This window comes from Cebus imitator, unplaced genomic scaffold, assembly GCF_001604975.1.
Source record: "Cebus imitator isolate Cc_AM_T3 unplaced genomic scaffold, Cebus_imitator-1.0 Scaffold192, whole genome shotgun sequence".
Classification (NCBI taxonomy): Eukaryota; Metazoa; Chordata; class Mammalia; order Primates; family Cebidae; genus Cebus; species Cebus imitator.
In genome coordinates this window covers 1624854-1645579 of record NW_016107507.1, presented here as the reverse complement: position 1 = coordinate 1645579, position 20726 = coordinate 1624854, and the positions used below count along the sequence as shown (strand labels likewise).

Sequence of the window (20726 nt, the reverse complement as noted above, 5' to 3'; positions counted from 1 at the left end):
GAATATCTTTGTGGTGTTCTCTGTATTTCCTGGACTTGAATATTGGCCTGCCTTGCTAGGTTGGGGAAGTTTTCCTGGATAATATCCTGAAGATTATTTTCCAGCTTGGATTCATTCTCTTCGCCACATTCAGGTACATCTATCAAACGTAGATTAAGTCTTTTCACATAGTCCTACATTTCTTGGAGTCTTTGTTCATTCCTTTTTACCCTTTTTTCTCTATCGTTGCCTTCCCATTTTGTTTCATTGAGTTGATCTTCAACCTCTGATATCCTTCTGCTTGGTCAGTTCGGCTGTTGAAACTTGTGCATGCTTCGCGAAGTTCTTGTGTTTTTCAGCTCCATCAATTCACTTATATTCCTTTCCATTTTGTCCTTTCTCGTTAGCATTTCGTCAAATCTTTTTTCAAGGTTCTTAGTTTCTTTGCCTTGGGTTAGAACATGTTCTTTTAGTTCACAGAAGTTTCTTACTACCCACCTTCTGAAGTCTGATTCTGTCATTTCATCGCACTTGTTCTCCATCCAACATTGTTCCCTTGCTGGTGAGGGGTTGCGATCCCTTGTAGGAGGAGAGGTGTTCTGGTTTCGGGTGTTTTCATCCTTTTTGTGCTGGTTTCTTTCCGTCTTTATGGATTTATCCACCTGTCGTCTTTGTAGTTCCTGGCTTTCAGATTGGGTCTCTGAGTGGACGTTCTGTTTGTTGATGATGAGGTTATTTCTGTTTCTTAGTTTTCCTTCTAACAGTCTGGCCCCTCTGCTGTAGGTCTGCTAAGGTCCACTCCAGGCCCTGCTTGCCTGGGGATCACCTGCAGCAGCTGCAGTACGGTAAAGGTTGTTACCAGTTTTCTTCTTCTGCTATCTTTGTGCCAGAAGGATACCTGCCAAGTGTCAGTCTGATCTCTCCTTTATGAGGTGGCTCTTTGGATATACAGGGGTCAGGGAGCTGCTTGAGGAGACAGTCTGTTCTTTATAGGAGCTCAAATGCTGAGCTGTGAGCTCCGTTCATTCAGAGCTGCTGGGCAGGTACGTTTAGGTCTGCTGCAGCAGAACTCATAAACCACTTTTTGTTCCCAGGTGCTCTGTCCCAGGGATTTAGGGCTTTATTTATGAGATTCTGTTGTGCTGCTGCCTTCTTTTTTTTTTCCTTCAGAGCTCCCCTGCCCAGCAAGGAGGCAGCCTAGTCACTGTCTGCCTGTAGAGGCTTTGCTGAGCTGCTGTGGGCTCCACCCAGCTGCCAAGTGAGCTTCCCTGCAGTCCTGTTTATAAGGGTGTAGTTAGAATTGCCTCGGCAACAGTGGCCCGCCTCTGTATTGGCGGACTCTGTCTGTAATGGCGGGTTGCCTCAGCAACGGGGGGGCTGCCTCAGCTATGGCAGGTTGCCTTGGCAACGGCAGGCTGCCTCAGCATTGGCTGACTACCGCCTTATTGGTGAAGTGTCTCGGTAATGGCAGACGCCCCTCCCCCACAGAGCTGGACCGGCCTGGATTCAGCTGTGCTTGCTGTGAAACTCTCAATCTAGAGAGTTTCTGATTGCTATTCTTTTGTAGGGGTGGGACCAGCCAAGCCTGATCGCCTGGCTCCCTGCCTCAGAGCCTTTTTTTTTTTTTTTTTCTTTTTTTTCGGTTGGTGTTCCAGTTGCCTGTTGAAGAGACGCCGGGATCTGTGTGTTTTCCCGTGGGGCGACTCGCTGCGCTGGCTTAAACAGCGGCACTGAGATTCGTGGCACTTTTTTTTGCCCTGGAATCTACTGTCCTGGTTCCCTGTTCAGTCCCCTTTTTAAACAGACGAATGGGCGACTTCCCGTGGCTCCAATTGCCAGCCAAAAGGGTACTTGGACCGGTGTATTTTGTATGGCGAACTGCTGCGCCAGGGCGCTGACAGAGCAGCCACGTGGGGCAAAGCAGCCGTGCTGGCTGTCACAGCCGCGCTGGCGAACTGTGGGGCTTCTCCGCCTGGGAATCTCCTAATCTGTGGGCAATAAAAATGCGGCCTCCACTCACCCTCTGTGCTTTCACTGGGAGCTGCAATCCTGAGCTGTTCCTAAACAGCCATCTTGGATCGATCCCCCTGACATTCTTAAGAAGTGTATTCAAGCAGATTTCTTCTTCTTTTTATTTATTTATTTTTCTGTAGAAATGCGGTCTTGCTATGTTGCTCAGATGGTCTTGAACTGTTGGCCTCAAGTGATCCTCCTACCTCAGCTTCCCAAAGCGCAGGGATTACAGGCATGAGCCACTGTGCCTGGCCAGATTTATTCTTATTCAAAGAGATACTGTTCTGCAGAAGGATGGGTTCAATGAAAAAACAAAAGAAAGATACTAATGTAAATTTTATAATATACTGCTATAGTGTAGGTTTTATATCATTTAGATAATGGATTTTCAAAAGTAATACTAAAAATTCGGTCAGGCAATTTTTACTGATTCTGATTTGTTAATTTTCATGTTAGTATATAAACTACAGAAGCAGTTCTTAGATTGTTTTGTTCAACAGGTTAAATTAATTTTTCCTGAAAGAGGAATTCTCATTTCGCCTTTAATCTTTTCTACAGGGGCGTGGTTGCTCTTCAGACCCTACGAAAATTAGTTGAACTTACTCAGAAGCCAGTTCATCAGCTCTTTGATTACATTTGTGGTGTGAGTACAGGTAATTATTACTGTATGGAAGTGGTGCATTCTGGCAATGCATTGAGGAAAAGAAGAGTAAGCACGTATGTTTAAGACCATAGTCCTTTGCCTCCTCCAGCCTTCTCTCCATGCTCCAGAACTTTCTCAAAACCCCCTTTTCTCTTTTGTTCATGGTTAGGCCAGTTAGGCACACTAGGTGGCGGTGTGTTCTACCAATTACAGCTAGATTCGAAATCTGCTATTTAAAAGGACATCCAAGAGTACCAAGTATTTTTAATTGCATTTGTTCCCATGATTAACCTGAAGGAGAATTGTTTAATGACTTGGTCAGTTGTCAAATATACCATATTCTATGACTAAAACTAAGTAATTTATTGATATTAGAAAGAACATGAATTATCTACAATAGTGTCTTATATATAATTTAATATGAAACAACACATTTATATATTTTTTAAAATTATTATCATTATCATTATTGGGGTAATGTTTATTTAATCCTTTTTGAGACCTGGTAAATCCCTTTACATTTGTTAACCCAGTACAAAAGACATGAATTTTGGTTGTTCTTATTACTCCCATTTTATAGCTAAAAAATAGGTCTCTGAGAAGGAAAGTCATTTGTCTTTGTCCCAGGTGATGTAGCTAGAAAGTATCAAAGCTAAAATTTAAGCCAAAACTATGATTCAGGAGATATTATCATCATAAAGGCTATAACATTAACGCTGATTAAAAACTAAGGATTCTTTTTTCAGGTGCCATATTAGCTTTCATGTTGGGGTTGTTTCATATGCCCTTGGATGAATGTGAGGAACTTTATCGAAAATTAGGATCAGATGTATTTTCACAAAATGTCATTGTTGGAACAGTCAAAATGAGTTGGAGCCATGCATTTTATGACAGTCAAACATGGGAAAACATTCTTAAGTAAGTCAAAATTACTCTTCTTATATGTTCTGATTATATAGGTAATAAGTACATAGTATAATTCGAAAAATACCAAGATATTAACTTTTTAGCTAATTAGAGGTAACAACTGTTAGTATTTTGGTGAATCATAGTTTAGTAATTGTTTTGGGGGGTTCATGTATGTGAGATTTGCATGTACAAGTTACAATTGCCTTTTTTAAAAATATGAGATATTTGCATCCTATTGTTTTTACTTAGCATATTAAATGTATCTCAAGTCATTCTAAAACAGTCAATTATTTTTATTTTTATTTATTTTTTGACACACGGTCTCACTCATGTTGCCCAGGGTAGAGTACAGTGCTGCTATCTTGGATCACTGCAACCTCAACTTCCTAGGCTGAAGTGGTCTTCTCCCTCAGCCTCCCAAGTAGATGGGACCATACTTGCTCACCGCCATGCCCAGCTAATTCTATTTTTAGTAGAGATGGGGTTTCACCATGTTGCCCAGGCTGGTCTTGAACACCTAACCTCAAGTGATCTGCCTGCCTCAGCGTCCCAAAGTGTATATAAGCATAAAATATAAGCATCACTTCACCCATAATTCTGTTATTCAGAGCCTTAGACTTTAATATATTTCCTTCTAGTTTTTTACTAGACCGTGTACATTTTGTATAGCTGAGATTAGATTGTAGTTGCAAATTTGTATCATTTTCCTTTTTTCAAACGTTATTAAAATCTCCTGACACATTTGGAAAGACTACACTATACTCCAGAGTGTTACCATTTTCATAATCATTTCCATTTAGGATTTTTATGGACATTTAGGACATTTATGTTCCTAACTTTTTGGGCTTATGAACAATGCTGCTGTAGAAAACTTTGAATTTCTTCTCACATTTCAGAATATATCTGTAGGTCACTATATAAGAAGCGTATTTATTGGGTCCAATGTTGATGTCTTATTAAAATAATCATAATATGAGAAATAGAAAATATATCAAGAAAAGAATAAAAATAATTTATAATCCCACTAAGAACAAAAGCACTATTAACATGGTGATGTATTTTTTTCTGTAATTTCTTACAGATAGACAAATGTATATGTGTGTAGTTGTGAGTGTGTGTGTATCCATCCTCTTTACAAAATTGAGATAATGCACATGCAGTTTTGTTTCATGCGTTTTCACTTAGCATTTTATCACAGATGATTTCCTATATCATTTAATATTTTTTGAAGCATACATTAATAATGGTTCTTCACCATTTTATGGATGTACTATTTTTGTTTAACAAATCCTCTTTTAGAAAAGGATACTTCAGATACTCTTGCAGTTCAAAATAAAATTAGATAAACATCTTACATCTCTACTTAAATCTCTGTATCTTTAAGGTAAATTTCTAGAAGTAAAATTGTGGCAGAGGATATCTATGTTTTAAGAATCTTGATGCATACGTAGCTGAATTTGCTCTTCAGTGCAGTTGTTTTAGCTTACTCATCTGCCAACATCAATTTGTATTTCTGTTTCATAAAATACTTGTGAACACTAGACACTTAATGTTTAAAATGACATCAGTTTGAGAGATTCTGAAACTCGTGTTTCAATTTGTATCACTTTCATTATTCACAAACTTGAACTTAAAAAAGGTTTTGGTTTTGATGGTTTTTTATTATGTTTTTTTTGTGAATTTTGAGGGAATAATTTTTGCCTATTATGGGATATTTCTCAATGTGTTGTAAATATATTAACCATATATTGAAAAAGTGCTTTCTAATTAATAATTTTTTAATGTAGAGTATTGAAACATCTTTATTTAGCCAAATCTTTTCCTTTAATGATTTTTAACTTTTACGTTTGTAAGCCTTTCCTACAATCCTACTACTAGGTATATACCCAAAGAAAAATAATTCATTCTATCTAAGAGATACATGCACTCGTGTGTTTATCATAGCACTATTCGCAATGGCAGATACATGGAATCAACCTAGGTGCCCATCAACAGTGGATCGAATAAAGAAGATGTGGTACATATACATTGTGGAATACTATGCAGCTATAAAAAATAAACGATGTCTTTTGCAGCAACGTGGTTGGAGCTGGAGTCCATTATCATAAGCAACCTAATACAAGAACATAAAACCAAATACCCCATGTTCTTACTTATAAAGTGAGAACTTAACATTGAATTTACGTGAACATATAGTTGGGAACAATTGATGTTTGGGACCATTAGGTGGGAGGGAGAATGGGAGTGTGAGCTGAAGAACCGCTTGTTGGTACTATGCTCACTGCCTGCGTGATAGGATTGTTGGGACCCCAAGCCTCAGTGACAAACAATTTACCCATGTAACAAACCTGTGTGCATACTCTTTAATCTATAATAAAAGTTTAAATTTAAAAATAAATGTTTTCTACCCTGAAAGTAGGTAAATATTTATATTATTTCTTAGTCCTGAAGTTTTCAGTTTATATGTAATTCTTAATTTACCTAAAACTTATTTTGATATACGTGGTAAGAGAATCAAGCTTTATTTTTCTATCAAATGTTAATCCAGATGTCGCAGCTCCATTACCAAGTGTTTTTTTTTTAACTGATTTGAAACATTTTCTTTATCATATTTTAAATTCTTACCTATATTAGAATCTATGTTGAAGTTTTTGGTTTTTCTATGGATTTATTTTTATACAAATTCTGTAAATTTAGTTGTTGAACCTTTGCATAATATTTTTATAATGATATAACATAGCAAATCTTTCCTCTTTATTCTTCTTTTACACAATTTTCAATTAATATTCAGAGTTAACCTTAGGCTACTTTTGTCACATTTAAAAAAATACCACTGGTATTTGGATGAAAATTACATGAAATGTATCAGTTATTTTGCGGAACATTGATTTCTTTCCAGTTTTGAAATCTTCCCGTCCGTTATCATTGTATGTTACTTATTTTCACATATTTTGTGTCGATTAGAAAATGTAATTCATATCTATTCCTAGGATTCATAAAATCAGTACTTTTTATTCAGATTATGAAAATTTAAAAATTTACTCTAAAATCAGAGTCTCTTCTTTGAAATTTTTTTCCTTTTGTTACTTATGAGAGTATCTTTGCATATTTGTGTATTGCTGCCTCATTTTTGCTCTTCTAGAAACTTCATTTTTAATCATAGTATTGATAAATTTTATCAGTATAGTTAGTTCTTTTTCCTTGCTCTGCTTTTCACTCAGCCTTTGCTATATAACAAGCTACTCCAAAACATAATGGCTTTAAGCAATGAAGACTTAGTCTCATGATTCTGTGGTTTGACTGGGTGTTTCTTCTGTTCTTGCCTGAGCTCACTTGGTGGCACAGCTAATGGTCCTGGAAAGTCTGTCTCTCCACCTGCCCATTCTTATCCAAACTTCGCCTCATCATTGTGGTTTCAGAGTTCCCAGAGGGAAAGCCCCAAGTGCATAAGCACTTTTGAAGCCTCAGTTTAATGGAATGTTTGCTGAGGTTACATGGATGAAAGCCACGCCAACCAAGAGTCTGTGTAGGAAGAGACTGTATACAACGATATGGATACTAGGACTGTGATTCACTGGGTGCCATTATTGTTAAAATTCTACCATTCCTACCTTCTGGTCTTTTTTGTCATATTTTTTCCCCTCATTGTTTATAGAGAGTACTTTTATATTTTTTTCTGTGATAATTTTGTGTTATTTTAAGGGCACTATTTTATAGCAGTCAAATCTAAGAATGTTGATTTTTTTTTCAGATTTTGAGATCTCTCAGAAATAAACAATTACCATTACTACTTTACAAATTTATATTCATAAGTTAATTCACTAAAAGCATAATAGCTTTTGATAAAATCAAGATTTAAACAAAAATAAGAATAAATAAATATGAACTTTGTGAAAGCAGCATGCTCCTAGGATTTCTGTTGTAATTTTACAGTTAGAATTCTATAAAAAGGGAACCTTAGAAAGGTGAAATTGCATTGCTTTTTATGTGGTAGAAATGTATAGATGAGGTTGGGAAAGACAAAAGATCTTGTCCATTTTGGAAAGTATTTTGCATTTATATTTACTAAAACTTATAAAGAGTAGATCACTAAGCAGTTTGTAAATATTTTTTTGGTGAAATTCACTAATATCCTAGTTGAGAAACATGAGTATTCTTTGAAAAACACATTTGAAAATGGTTTTATTCATGAGGAAGGTTGGTGAAACCGTAGTCTTTATATTTAGTATAGGAAAAAAATATATAATTTTTATATCTGGAAAAGTCTTCATTGAAATAAAATTCTCTTATTATGGAATTGCAAAAATTGCTGCCCAAGGACAATTTCTGTAATGCCATAGTAATTCAAATGCCAACTCTGATGATTTTAAAAGCAGTTTTCTTGATCATATTGGCTGTTACCAACTAAGACAAGCTTAAAATCTCATTGTCCTCACCTGGTTACTCTAGTCCATGCATGCTTCTGCAGTCTTATCTCATCACAGCTCCTTTATCTTATTGGCAGGACCCTGCAAACAACAGATTTGTTTTGCCTTTGTGCCTTTAATCTGTATGTTGGGACACGTACTTTAAATATGTTACCTTGCAGTCTTTCAGTATCTTCCTCAGGCTCCCGTCATGCATCTTTTCCAGGTACTGCACCCTGTATTGGTTGCTCCACCGCGGAACTATAGACACTTGGAATTTGAATCAGAGATTAATAAATAACTGCCTGTTGTTTCATGTGTGTTAATTGGATTATAAGCCTCCTACAGGAGAGTCTTATATTTTTTCCCTCATAGCACTTTGACAAAGCCATGGACAAACAGTAGTTGCATACTGTATGTTTCCTGGTTGTTAGGAGATAAAGTCATTTTGATATAAATTGTTTTTTCTCCTTTAATAAAGGGATAGGATGGGATCTGCACTGATGATTGAAACAGCAAGAAACCCCACATGTCCTAAGGTAAGCTTAGAGTCTCTTAAATATAATACCTAGTTTGATCTGAAGGTCTGGTGAAAGCACTTATCCTGAGGGCCCTTTTATTTTATTTTTAATTTTTAAAAAATTTTTTTGAGATGGAATTTCACTCTTGGTGCCCAGGCTGGAGTACAATGGTGCAACCTCGGCTCACTGCAACCTCCGCCTCCTGGGTTCAATCAATTCTCCAGCCTCAACCTCCCAAATAGCTTGGATTATAGGCATGTGCCACCACACCTGGCTAATTTTTTTGTATTTTTAGTAGACAGGGTTTCTCCACATTGGTCAGGCTGGTCTTGAACTTCCCACCTCAGGTGATCCACCCGCCTTGGCCTCCCAAAGTGCTGGGATTACAGGCATGAGCCACTGTGCCCAGCTCTGAGGGCCTTTTTATTAAGGGATAATAGATTGTATTAATTCTTTATATATTGATCATTCCATGAAGAGATAGGATATCATCATTATACCTTTTCTAAATCCAGTAAAAGTATAACAGAAGTAGAAGAACATGAAAGACGGACTGAAAATGAGGAAGAATTATTTTATCATAATTTAAAAAATCAAATCTAGTGATATAAGGAACATTATGACATTTCTTACCCTAGATTTTCAAAGAGAAATTTTATATGCCTGTTAGACAGTGCAATCATGCATCACCTAATGATGGGGATACATTCTGAGAAATGTCTCATTAGGTGATTTTGTCATTGTGCAAGTATTATAGAGTGTATTCAGATATACTTAAATGGCATAGCCTATAGTTCCTAGGCCACAAACCTGTACAGCAGGTGACCATACTGAATACTGTAGGCAGTTGTGACAATGATGAGAATACTTCCATATCTCCAGATATGCAAATACCTAGATGGAAAATAATTATGGGAAAGATACAGCAAAAATACAGCATAGAAGCACCTTTACAGTCTTATGGAACCACTGTTGTATATGTGGTCCATCATTGACCAAAACATTGATACACAGTGCATGACTATATTAGATTGTATTATTATACAAATTAAATCATTAAAATTTAAATGTCACTTAGATGTGTTTCATTGTGGCTCTTCATTTATTTGTTTGAAACCCGATGATCTGAGTATTGCTTGATTTCTATTAATATTACTTGTTTAAGGAATAGAATTTATGTACCTAGAAATTCCATGCAGCTTATATTTATTCTCAGATAATAAGCTGTGACCATGAAAAATCAAACAAATGCAGCTCCTTCTGTTGCTGTTTAACTATGGCGTAGTCATGCTTTGAGTCATTCTGCAATTCTTAATTATGTACCCACTGCTAGGCAATTTGGATTCATTGTGGCCAAATGCAGACATGGGGTTTACAGCTCTGTAGGGCAGCATAGATATTAATGAAATAATGATGAAGATGAGATGTAGTAGTTTCTCTGAAATACATAAGTGCTATGGAGCACAAAAGCAGTTCTCTGAAAGCAGGGAACACAATGGATGGCTACTCTGAGGAGGTGAGATTTGAGATGTCAATGTGAAGGCCATTGAGTAGGAGCATTCCTGGCTAAGGGAATGGCCTGTGCAGGAAAAGACATAGAGAATTCCAGGAAATGATAGAGTTCTTAAAGACTAGTGCCTCAGAATCCAAGGGCCACATGTGGGTTGAGACTGGAGCAGTAGGCCGATTAGATCAGATGCAGTGCCTCAGAGGCTGATGAAGAGATGATTTCGCTGTTTTGGAGAGGACCCTAGGGTGCACTCTATGCCTCTTGCTTGTTTCCCTGTATCTCCAAGGCTCCTTGTTTGTTTGCTTGGTTTAAATCATGGAAGTTTCCAAATTTTAGTAAAAGTTAGCGGGAACTTTAGTCATCTTAAGAATTAAATCATCATGATAAATGGAGAGCCACTCATATGTTTTCTTAATCTAGCCATATTTATGTACCAAGTATAGAAATACTAGATTTTAATGTATGGCCAGCTTCTATCCATTGTGGCCTAGAGACAGACTTGGATTTCTCACAGGAATTTAGTATGTGACCTTTGTTTATTAAATATCAAAACGATTGGCAGGACTTGGCATAGGACACTAACTTTGGCCTCATCAATACCCATCAGCCTCTTAAGTTATTATTACAGATCATTAACAAAACAGCACATTTCATGTAAATTCAAACAACAGTGATAAAATTTGAGAACTGAGATGGTTGACATTATAGTTTTTTAAATAAACATTACCCAGCTACCAGGTTTTAATAACCGTGACCTGAAAGCACTGATTGTATGGTGTTACATTTCACTTTTATTGAAGTCAGAATATTTTCAAAGAGCTCAGAAACAAAGACTAATTTGTAAATGATGTTATAAAAATAGTGTACTTATCTTGAAGCAGTTTTTTTTGTTTTGTTGGCTGTTTTTTTTTGTTTTTGAGACAGAGTCCCACTCTGTTACCTAGGCTGGGGTGCAGTGACGTGATCTCAGTTTACTCCAGTCTCCACCTCCTTGGTTCAAGCAATTCCCCTGTCTCAGCCTCTCGAGTAGCTGGAAGGTGCCCGTCATCATATATTTTGAGTAGAGATGGGGTTTTACCGTTTTGGGCAGGCTGCTCTTAACTCCTTACTTCAAGTGGTCCAGTCTCCTCAGCCTCCCAAAGTGCTGGGATTACAGGCGTGAGCCACTGCACCCAGCCTTTAAGCAGTTTTTATTCATTACTACTGTTCTGTCAGTTATTACATAAAGGTCTAGAAATGCTTGCCTTTTTGAATACTTTTTTAATCAAATCATGTAGTCAAATAAATCCCTTTTATTATTCTTTTATAATACATTTCTCAGAATTGCTTCAGTCTTGATTATTTCATAAAGAAATGCCTGATTTAAAAGACCTGATTCTCTTTTTTCAGCGTTATATTTGTGTTACATATTTATTTGACAGAGTTGTAGATTTTTCATTCATACTGCTCAATAGTATTTAATTTTTACAGATCCCAAATATGTTACTGTTTGTGATGGAATTGTTCACTTTTTCATTCACTAGGTGGCTGCTGTAAGTACCATAGTAAATAGAGGGATAACACCAAAGGCTTTTGTGTTCAGAAACTATGGTCATTTTCCTGGAATCAACTCTCATTATTTGGGAGGCTGTCAGTATAAAATGTGGCAGGCCATTAGAGCCTCATCTGCTGCTCCAGGCTACTTTGCAGAATATGCGTTGGGAAATGATCTTCATCAAGTAAGTTGACTTGTATGGCCTATCTTTTAAAATTTTACATGATTAAAATAATCAGCACTTATTAAATGTCATTGATCTTCACAAGGATCAACCTAGGAGACTTTCTTTTTTGTGTCTTTAAATGTCAAAAGAAGAACAATTTAGATTATTTTTATTTGCTGTTTTTCTTAGCAAGCACCTGACATGCAAACATATTTTAGGGAAGTTTTTGTTGTTTTCTACAGTGTGATTCATAGCCCAGTATGATAATTTTATGATGGAAAAGTGAGAATATATATGATTAGCTTTCCAAACTTGATAAAAATTAAAAACGATATACACTCCCTAAAAATGCAGAACCCAGTCTGTTTGACAGTTTGTGTAGGCATATTTTGAAGAAGGGGGTATAGTAAAATAGTAGTAAACACTCATTAAGTTAGCTATGTGCTAGACACTTATTTAGTGCTGTACATGAATTATTTAATCCTTTATACTCTTTTAAATTCGTTTTTAAATTATTTGTGAAGTTTAATATTATTTCTGGAAATTATTTTTATGTAAACTCATTTACTTAAGTTTTTCCTCTGTCAAGTTTTTCCAACTCTTTTTTTTCGAGACGGAGTCTTGTTCTGTCGCCAGGCTTGCGTGCAGTCAGTGGCATGATCTGGGCTCACTGCAACCTACACTTCCCAGGTTCAAGCAATTCTCCTGCCTCAGCCTCCCGAGTAGCTGGGACTACAGGCACACACCACCACATCCACCTAATTTTTATATTTTTAGTAGAGATGGGGTTTCACCATGTTGGCCTTGATGGTCTCAATCACTTGTCTTCATGATCCACCTGCCTCGGCCTCCCAAACTGCTGGGATTATAGGCATGAGCTACCATGCCCAGCCAAGTTTTTCCAACTCTTTATGGAAATTGTTAATTCATAACTTACACTAAATGTGAATAAGCTTTAGAGCTGATATTTTGAAGGTATGTATTTTTATACTTAATTTTTAAAGTCATATCTCATTTAAATAAGGAGAATGAGAGGAATCTTAACATTTTTCTCTAGTGCCTAAAGTATGTGTATTCTCTCTGTTTGGTATTCAGGTATCTGTTGAGAAAAAACCTTAACCGTTGATGGGGATATTCAGATGGCATTCATAGATCTGATCAGGCACAGTGGCTCACGCCTGTAATCCCAGCACTTGGGAGGCCAAGGCGGGTGGATCACAAGGTCAGGAGTTCAAGACCAGCCTCACCAACATGGTGAAACCCCGTCTTTACTAAAAATACAAAAATTAGCCAGGTGTAGTGGCACGCACCTGTAGTCCCAGCTACTCAGGAGGCTGAGACAGGAGAATCGCTTGAACCCAGGAGGCGGAGGTTGCAGTGAGCTGAGATTACACCACTGCACTCCAGCCTGGGCAACAGAGTGAGACTCTGTCTCAAAAAAANAAAAAAAAAAAAAAAAACTCTTGCATAGATCTATATAAACAACATGTTGACAATATAAACTTCAAAACTTGCTAATGAATCATTTAAATGTAAATGTCAGTGTTATAACTGAAACATTTTTATAAAAATTTTATCTCATTTTGATAAAATAGCTTATATGTATTTTAAAATGTTATGGTCAGCTATTCCCATTTTCTTTTTAATCTTTCTAAAAGTAATATAACATTTGTAGCTAAGAGATTAAAATAGGATTCCTTTGTTTTTGGAGTCAGTTCGAACCATTTCTTACTTTTCAGAATCAGTCATTGCTGAATTATGTAAGGCACTTCCCCTTCTTGCCATTCTTACTGGCTGCTGAGTTTCTGATACTGATTTCAGGACTTATGGGTCAAAATAAATTTTTTATTTTAATATGTAGCTTACCATTTTTATCAGTGGATTTCCCCCTCTTAAGGTACCATGTCATAAATTGAGAAATAATTTAGACAGTGCATTTAAAATATAATAGAATTTCTAAGTTATAATCTTAATATAGTTGTGCTATAAACTTGCGGTTATGCCAATTTAAGAAAGTCTCAAATACTAAATAATTACATTTGGGGATCATATGTTTCCACACTTCAAAAGAAGTTATCTCATTTGCTCTAAATTTATTCTTTATCTAAGAGGAAGTAGTTCCAAAGTTTAATTCAATCCTATTGAATATAAATATCAAACCAAAGTAATTCAGTGGTTTTTTTCCCATTTCAGATAGATTAGTGATACTTCTGTTCACGCTTAGACATTTTTCTGTTGATGACCATAATCTTTTAACTTATTTTGAGCCACAGATTAAAATAACTTAAGGTTATTTGAATAAATAAATGTTACTTATAATTTACATAGATTTTTATGTAAATTATATAGCCACATGGGTAAAAAAAATGTACTTTCATATAAATCACTAAGCTTCAGAAACATGGGTACATTTAATTAATACAAATATTCAATTGGAATCTGGAACCCAAGAAACCTATTTAAGGAAATATGTTTCTTACTCTGTATTCCCTTCTTCCAAGACTTGAAGAAGAAATGGGATATTTTTCCCTTCAAATGACAACTCAAAAGATTGATGGAAGTAATTTAAGGTGTGAATATCTTGATTCCTTAAAAAAAAAACATTCAAGCAAAGTCCTATTTCTTTCTAACCATTCAGAAGTTTTGCCAAGTTTAAAATATGGTACTTAGTAGACCCTCTCATCCTAAATCTTTTAATAATTATATTCAATTATTACCAGTCTCATTTTGAAAATCCTTTTTAACTGTCACATCTGACATATATTTTAATGTAGTTACTTTTTATCCATTGTAGTAGAGGTTAATTAATATTCTATTTGAGCAATTATTGAAAGTAGTGATCTAATTAAGAGTTATGAATAGGTGAATGGGGAGATTTCATTTGCTTTTGACTATATAAAGAAGAAGATTATTACAACATTTATAGGGTTCATTAGAAGTCCTGGAAAATTATAAAGTGAGAAGAATTATTTTTGAGTAGCTCCCAGTCTCTCCCCATCTGCCCAAGTACATAGAATATGTACATGGAAGTACTACTTTTTACACTCAATTATTCCATCTCCACCTTCAAAATTAAATGGTTCATTCCTGTCTTTGGAGAAAGAATCTGATAAATTAGTTTACACTAAAGGTTTTGATGACCAATTCTGATATATATATTATTCCTCCCAGGCTTTATTTACATCATACAAGTTTATGTTCAGAGCTTAGGGTATATAAACATAAATTATGAAATTTATTTAAACATTCTAGGTGAAGAGTATTTATAGCAGAAAGAACCTTCTCAACACCTGCCAAATATGCCTATACCAAGCCACAGTTAATAATTTTCATTATAACTGGACAGAAATGTGGTGAGTGCTTACTCAGTCAGTGCCAGGCACTGTGCTAGCGGAGAAAAATAAAAAGATTTTTAACCATAGTTGGCATATTGTATGTGCTTCCTGAATCATGCCCTCAAATAGTTCAGACAAAAGGATGTAAACCCAGTTATAGAATGAGGTGACAAATTTAATAATAAACATATGTACAGGATTAAGAAGTAGTATAGAGGTGATTGATTGTGTCAGGGTCAGCTTAACAAAGAAGTTGCCATCTGACTTGATGTATTACAAATGGGTCATTGATTAGGGATAGAAAATGGGATGAGGAAGGGAAAATGGGGACTGATTCCTCAATGGTTACAGAGATGGGTGATAAAAATGTTTCGGAAACAGAGTTAGTGTCTAGATACAGTGGCTCATGCCTGTAATCCCAGCACTTTGGGAGGTCGAAGCTGAAGGATCGCTTGAGCTCAGGAGCTCAAGACCAGCTTGCTGCAACATAGTGAGACTGTCTCCACCAAAACAAAATTATCTGGATGTGGGAGTCCACACCTGTAGACCCAGCTACTCTGGAGGCTGTGGTGTGAAGATCTCCTTGAGCCCAAAAGTTGAAGGTTACAGTGATTTGATCGTGCCACTGCTATCCATCCAGGACAACAGAGTGAGACTCTGTCTCAAAGAAAAATAGTGGATAGTGGTGATGGTCACAAAACGTTGTGAATATAATTAAAGCCACTTAATTGAATCCTTAAAAATCATTTAAATGACCAGTTTTGTGTTACATTTAATTTCTCACAATAAAAAGCAAATTTTAAAAGAAACAAGGAATAAAAGTGAGAAGCTAAGATAATAAAAAGGCATTGCTCATTGTCCAGCAGTTACTTTCTGGTAAGTGCTCTGACAGGATTTGAAATGATTAAATATACATTAAAAGCAATAAAAAGTATGTGTAAATTTTAGGCTATTAAGCACATGTACAGTATACTGCAGTTCAAACACAATCTGTATTCCTCTAAGAGATAATAAGTAAATTATTCAATCATTTATCAAGTTGATTTTACTTTGGCAGTTAGAAGTATGCCTGGCACATGCCGTCTATAAAAAATAACTGTAAATATGAATACTTGAATGAATGAAAAGGCTGTAGAAACTACCATGGACATAACATTAGCTCAGTGACCTACTGATAAAATAGGCATCTGACAAGAGTAGGCTAACTATAAGGAGAGCTTAAGAGATGGTATGCCTTACCATTAGATTAGAGTGATCCCAGAAACCTTAATTGCTGTACTTTTTTGATAAAAAGTGAGTAAAGTTTAAGGAACAGAAATTTACTTTGAAAAATGACTAGCAAAACTACAAGAAACCTGGCAGTTTTTTGATTTGGATTGATTTTGCAGTTGTCGTTTTTTGCTAAAATTCGTTTGCCTCTTCGTCTTTTTTGATTATCCTTTTGTAGCCTTTTATATAATGAAAATGTGTTTCATCTAAAATACCTACTTGATTAGAAGTTATTCATAGTATAACAAGTATAGAATTTAAGATTTAAATGGTTAGTGAAAAAAGAACTTTTCTGTCGAATTAAAAATTCAATGTTACCTCTATCATAGGATAGTTATCCTAATGATCTGTTAATTGAAAACAAAGGAAAAAGTTGAAAGGATTAAATTAAAATTTGTACACGGGAAAGTCTTTTAGGAAATAGCTTAATTATTCCCACCTGCATTTAAGGACTCTAAGTAGATTTTTACAGAGTTAAGCAATACAAATATAAATACCAATCCAATTATGACTTTCAACAAATGTATAAAGATAGCTAAATCTAAAAATAGTTCTTTTCAACAGTTGAATGGATAAACTGTGGTTTAGTCAAATAATGAAATAATAGCATTAAAAAGGAATGAATTATGGACATTCACATAGGCATAGATGAATCTCAGAAGCATTCTTCTAAAGGAAAGAAACCAGATCCAAAAAACATATACTGTATGATTTCGTTTATTTTGATAACAAAGTTCAATGTGTGACCTTGAAGAGTAGTTAGATGAATAGGCTTTTGAAGTCAAGAAGATTGAGGAACTGAGATTCCAGGGTATTGTAAAGATGTTGAAGTCACATAGGGTAATAAAAAGACGAGATAGAAAGCAAGTCTGTAAACCAGATGTCTTAACTTGTTGAGTGATAAGGAGTGACTGGAGACTGATCTGTGGCAATAGTAATCAGGAGATGGTGGCATAGCTGAATAGCAGAGCCTTCACAAAGCACGAATCCAAGTGAACTGGAACTGATGGTCTAGAAAAAACACTAGAGAACGATAAGACACCACTCTTCCTCCCCCAACTACCTGGGACATGATATCAGGGAAAAGCCATGTTTCTGTTAAGTCAAAGAGGAAGAGAGCACTTCCAAAAGAGAGATTGCAATGGAGTTTTAACTATGGAACAGTTCCATAGAGTACACTGAAAGAGTTTAGGACGTGGGGGAAGAGTGAAGGCAGGGAAACACAGAGAATTGAATGCCATTATGGGAATGACAGCACAGTGGAGTTTAGAATGAGATGTGAATTTAGCCCCCATTGGTTTTTTAAGGAAAAGGAGCCAAGCGGCCAGAAAAAATTTTCCCACTCTCCATGGTAATCAGTTCTGTCAGATACAGTCTCTGTTTACCTGTTTCCAACTCAGGACACAAGAATAGCAGTCCCTAAAACTGCAGTCACTACAGGCTTTTTTGCCTGGCACAGTAGATAGAGGGTCATTTAAGTTTTTAACAAATGAACTGAAGCAATCTACTTCATATCAGAAAAGGCCTACTTCTCACAGTCTCACTATAATGCAGGATGATGTTTAGTTTAGGATTCTGTTCATTAATCGTCTCTGCCATGGTACTTTGGCTTAAGGAGTGATAAGTATTTAATTACATTACTAAGATGTACACTGAACTTTCAGTCTATTTAATCCATAACAAGTCTAAGCATGACACTTGTGTACTGATCTTTCCTTTGTTCCTGATACATATTATTACCCTCTTCCTGAGCCAAGACAAGGGAGAGAGGCTTCACTGTTCTTAGGACAGCTACTACTGTCAGGTGGCAAACCAGGTAAATCTCCCCCTCCCCCTGCCCCATCCCAGACTTGGGTCATTCACAGACCAGCTTTCTGTAATCTTTTGATTTCAGAGACTATACCAACTCAGGCATATCTAAGCCACAAAGAGACATTTATGGAAGGAAGCAAAGACCTGAAATACGGTGGGTTTACAAGTAAATGTATCCCTTTTGACAAGAGATGTCTTTGAAAAGGGTAGCCCTTTCTCATGTAAGTCATAGTGTAGAAACATAAGTCACATTATTTCAAAGAGATGTAGTTAGAGAGTGCTGGAGATTAGCAACTCAGTGAAGGGAAGATTGGGCTGGAAGTGGCAACAAACTACTTATGCTAAAATGGAGAATAGAGCAAGCAATAAAAAGATAAGGCAAACTGCTTTTCTGAATGTCAACACAGCCCCATGTGTCCCAGTTATCTCAAGGGTAGCACAAAGCTACACATTGGTGATAAATGACATTTGCCACAGTAAAGGTCCATTAGCCTCAGACTGGCTATTCTGTTACTAAAGAGCCAATTAACTTTCTCTGGGAAGTGTTGTTAGTATTTAGGAACATTTCTATATATTAGCTGCCTCCTAATGTGATCTTATTGATTCAACCAGAGTATTACTTGAGATATAGGTTTTTGAGAAAGTTGTTTTGTAATGCCAGAAATGAAGAGTTATCATAATTTGTGGTTTGCAAAATACTATCACTCCCCCTAAAATAACTGAGCATAAATTTGTGAAAAGATGAGGAGTGTTATTCACATTCCATGAGAAATTTTAGTAACAGTAGTATACTTCATTAGTAGGGCAAAATCCTACATGTGATGTTTTTAATGGGACCTTCAAGCCAGAGCATTAATGGTGGAGTAGAAGATTTTACACACAGAAAACTACTTGGAAGAATCAATTATATTCCTATATATTAGCAAAGAATAATTGGGAATCAAAACTTTAACAAAAAGCCATACAGTTTATAATCCAAATAAATTACTTAGATATAAATCTAACAAAACATAGAGAATCTGTATGTTGAAAACAAAAGATGAAAGAAATAGGAGACCTAAATAAATGGGAAGGCATCATGGTTGAAAAATGCTACATGCTAAAGATGGGAATTATTCCTGAAGTGATTTATAAATATAATGCAATGCCCATGAAAACTCCAGTAGGACTTTTTAAAAATTATACAATCAGATTCTAAAATTTATATGGAAGGACAGAGGAATCAGAGTAGTTTAACAATTATTATTTATTTATTTAGGGACAGAGTCTTGCACCGTCACCCAGGTTGGAGTGCAGTGGCACAATCTCAGCTCACTGCAACCTCCACCTCCCAGGTTCGGGCGATTCTCGTGCCTCAGCCTCTTGAATAGCTGGGACTACAGGTGCGCACCTCCACGCCCAGCTAATTTTTTGTATTTTTAGTAGTGACGAAGTTTCACCATGTTGGCCAGGCTGGTCTTGAACTGGACTCAGGTAATCTGCCTGCCTCAGCCTCCCAAAGTGCTAGGATTACAGATGTGGGCCACTGCACCTGGCCTAAACAATTTTAAAAGAATAAAAAGTTTCAAGGAATCACAGTACCCAATTTAAAAACTTACTCTAAATAGCCATGGCTACTGTACCAGTGTGGTATTTGCATAAAGATAGATACATAGATAAATGTAATTAAATAGCAGTTTGGAAATAGATCCATACGTATAAGGCCATGTGATCTTTGACAAAGATACAGAAGCAATTCAATGCAGAAAGGATAGTCTTTTCAGCAAAAATTGAGTTGAAACAATTGGTCATCTTCCTCTCTCTCTCTTTTCCCCTAACCCCCTGCCACACACCCAAACACACATACCCCAGAAACCGTGACCTAAACCTCACACATTATACAAAGATAATTCATGATGGGTCGTAGTTCTTAATTTAAAACAAAACTATGAAACTTTTAGAAAAAAAAACTTGGTGACCTGGGTTAGGTGAAGACTTTTAACAATTATACTGAAAACATCATCCGTGAAATTTAAAAATTGGTGAATTGGACTTCATCAAAATTAAAAATTTAGCTCTGCAAATAGGCTGCCAAGAGGATGAGGAGACAAGCGACATACAGGAAGAAGATATTTGCAAATCCACATATCCAACAAAGGAGTTATATCTAGAACATGCAAGAAAAAGTTTAACAATATGAGCTAAAGACTTGAACAGACACTTGAGCGGTGATAAAGGGATAGCAAATGAGGATGTGAAAAGAGGTCCAGCATCATTAGGCATTGGGGAATCGCAAATTAAAACAATGATGAAATGCCACCACGTATCTGTTAGAGTCATTAAAATAATAAATAGAGACAATACCAAGTGTTACTATAATAAGACGCAGAGCAACTGAAACTTTTAGACATTGATGGTGGGAATGCAAAATGGACAACCACTTTGAAAATGTTTTGGCAGTTTCTTATAAAGTTAAATGCATGCTTCCCATATGATCCAACAGTTGCAGTTGTGAGTATTTACTCTAGAGAAATGAAAAATTATGTACATGCAAAACCCTGTACTCACATGTTTATAGCAGCTTCTTTATTTGTGACAGTCAAAATGCTGGAAATAGGCTGGGCACGGTGGCTCACGCCTGTAATCCCAG

At 36.1% G+C, this 20726-nt stretch overlaps 1 protein-coding gene across 3 annotated transcripts in view; it reads left to right on the top strand.

The window, feature by feature from the left end:
- Positions 1–20726, top strand: part of PNPLA8 (patatin like phospholipase domain containing 8) — a 65644-nt gene that overhangs the window by 31522 nt on the left and 13396 nt on the right. For 2 of the 3 annotated variants that reach the window (XM_017546874.2, XM_017546877.2), the window contains exons 5-8: positions 2551–2645; positions 3382–3553; positions 8432–8489; positions 11505–11699. In XM_017546874.2, coding sequence (XP_017402363.1) covers positions 2551–2645; positions 3382–3553; positions 8432–8489; positions 11505–11699 — 520 coding nt within the window. The remainder of the gene's footprint in view (positions 1–2550; positions 2646–3381; positions 3554–8431; positions 8490–11504; positions 11700–20726) is intronic. The other variant, XM_017546876.2, reaches the window with a different exon arrangement.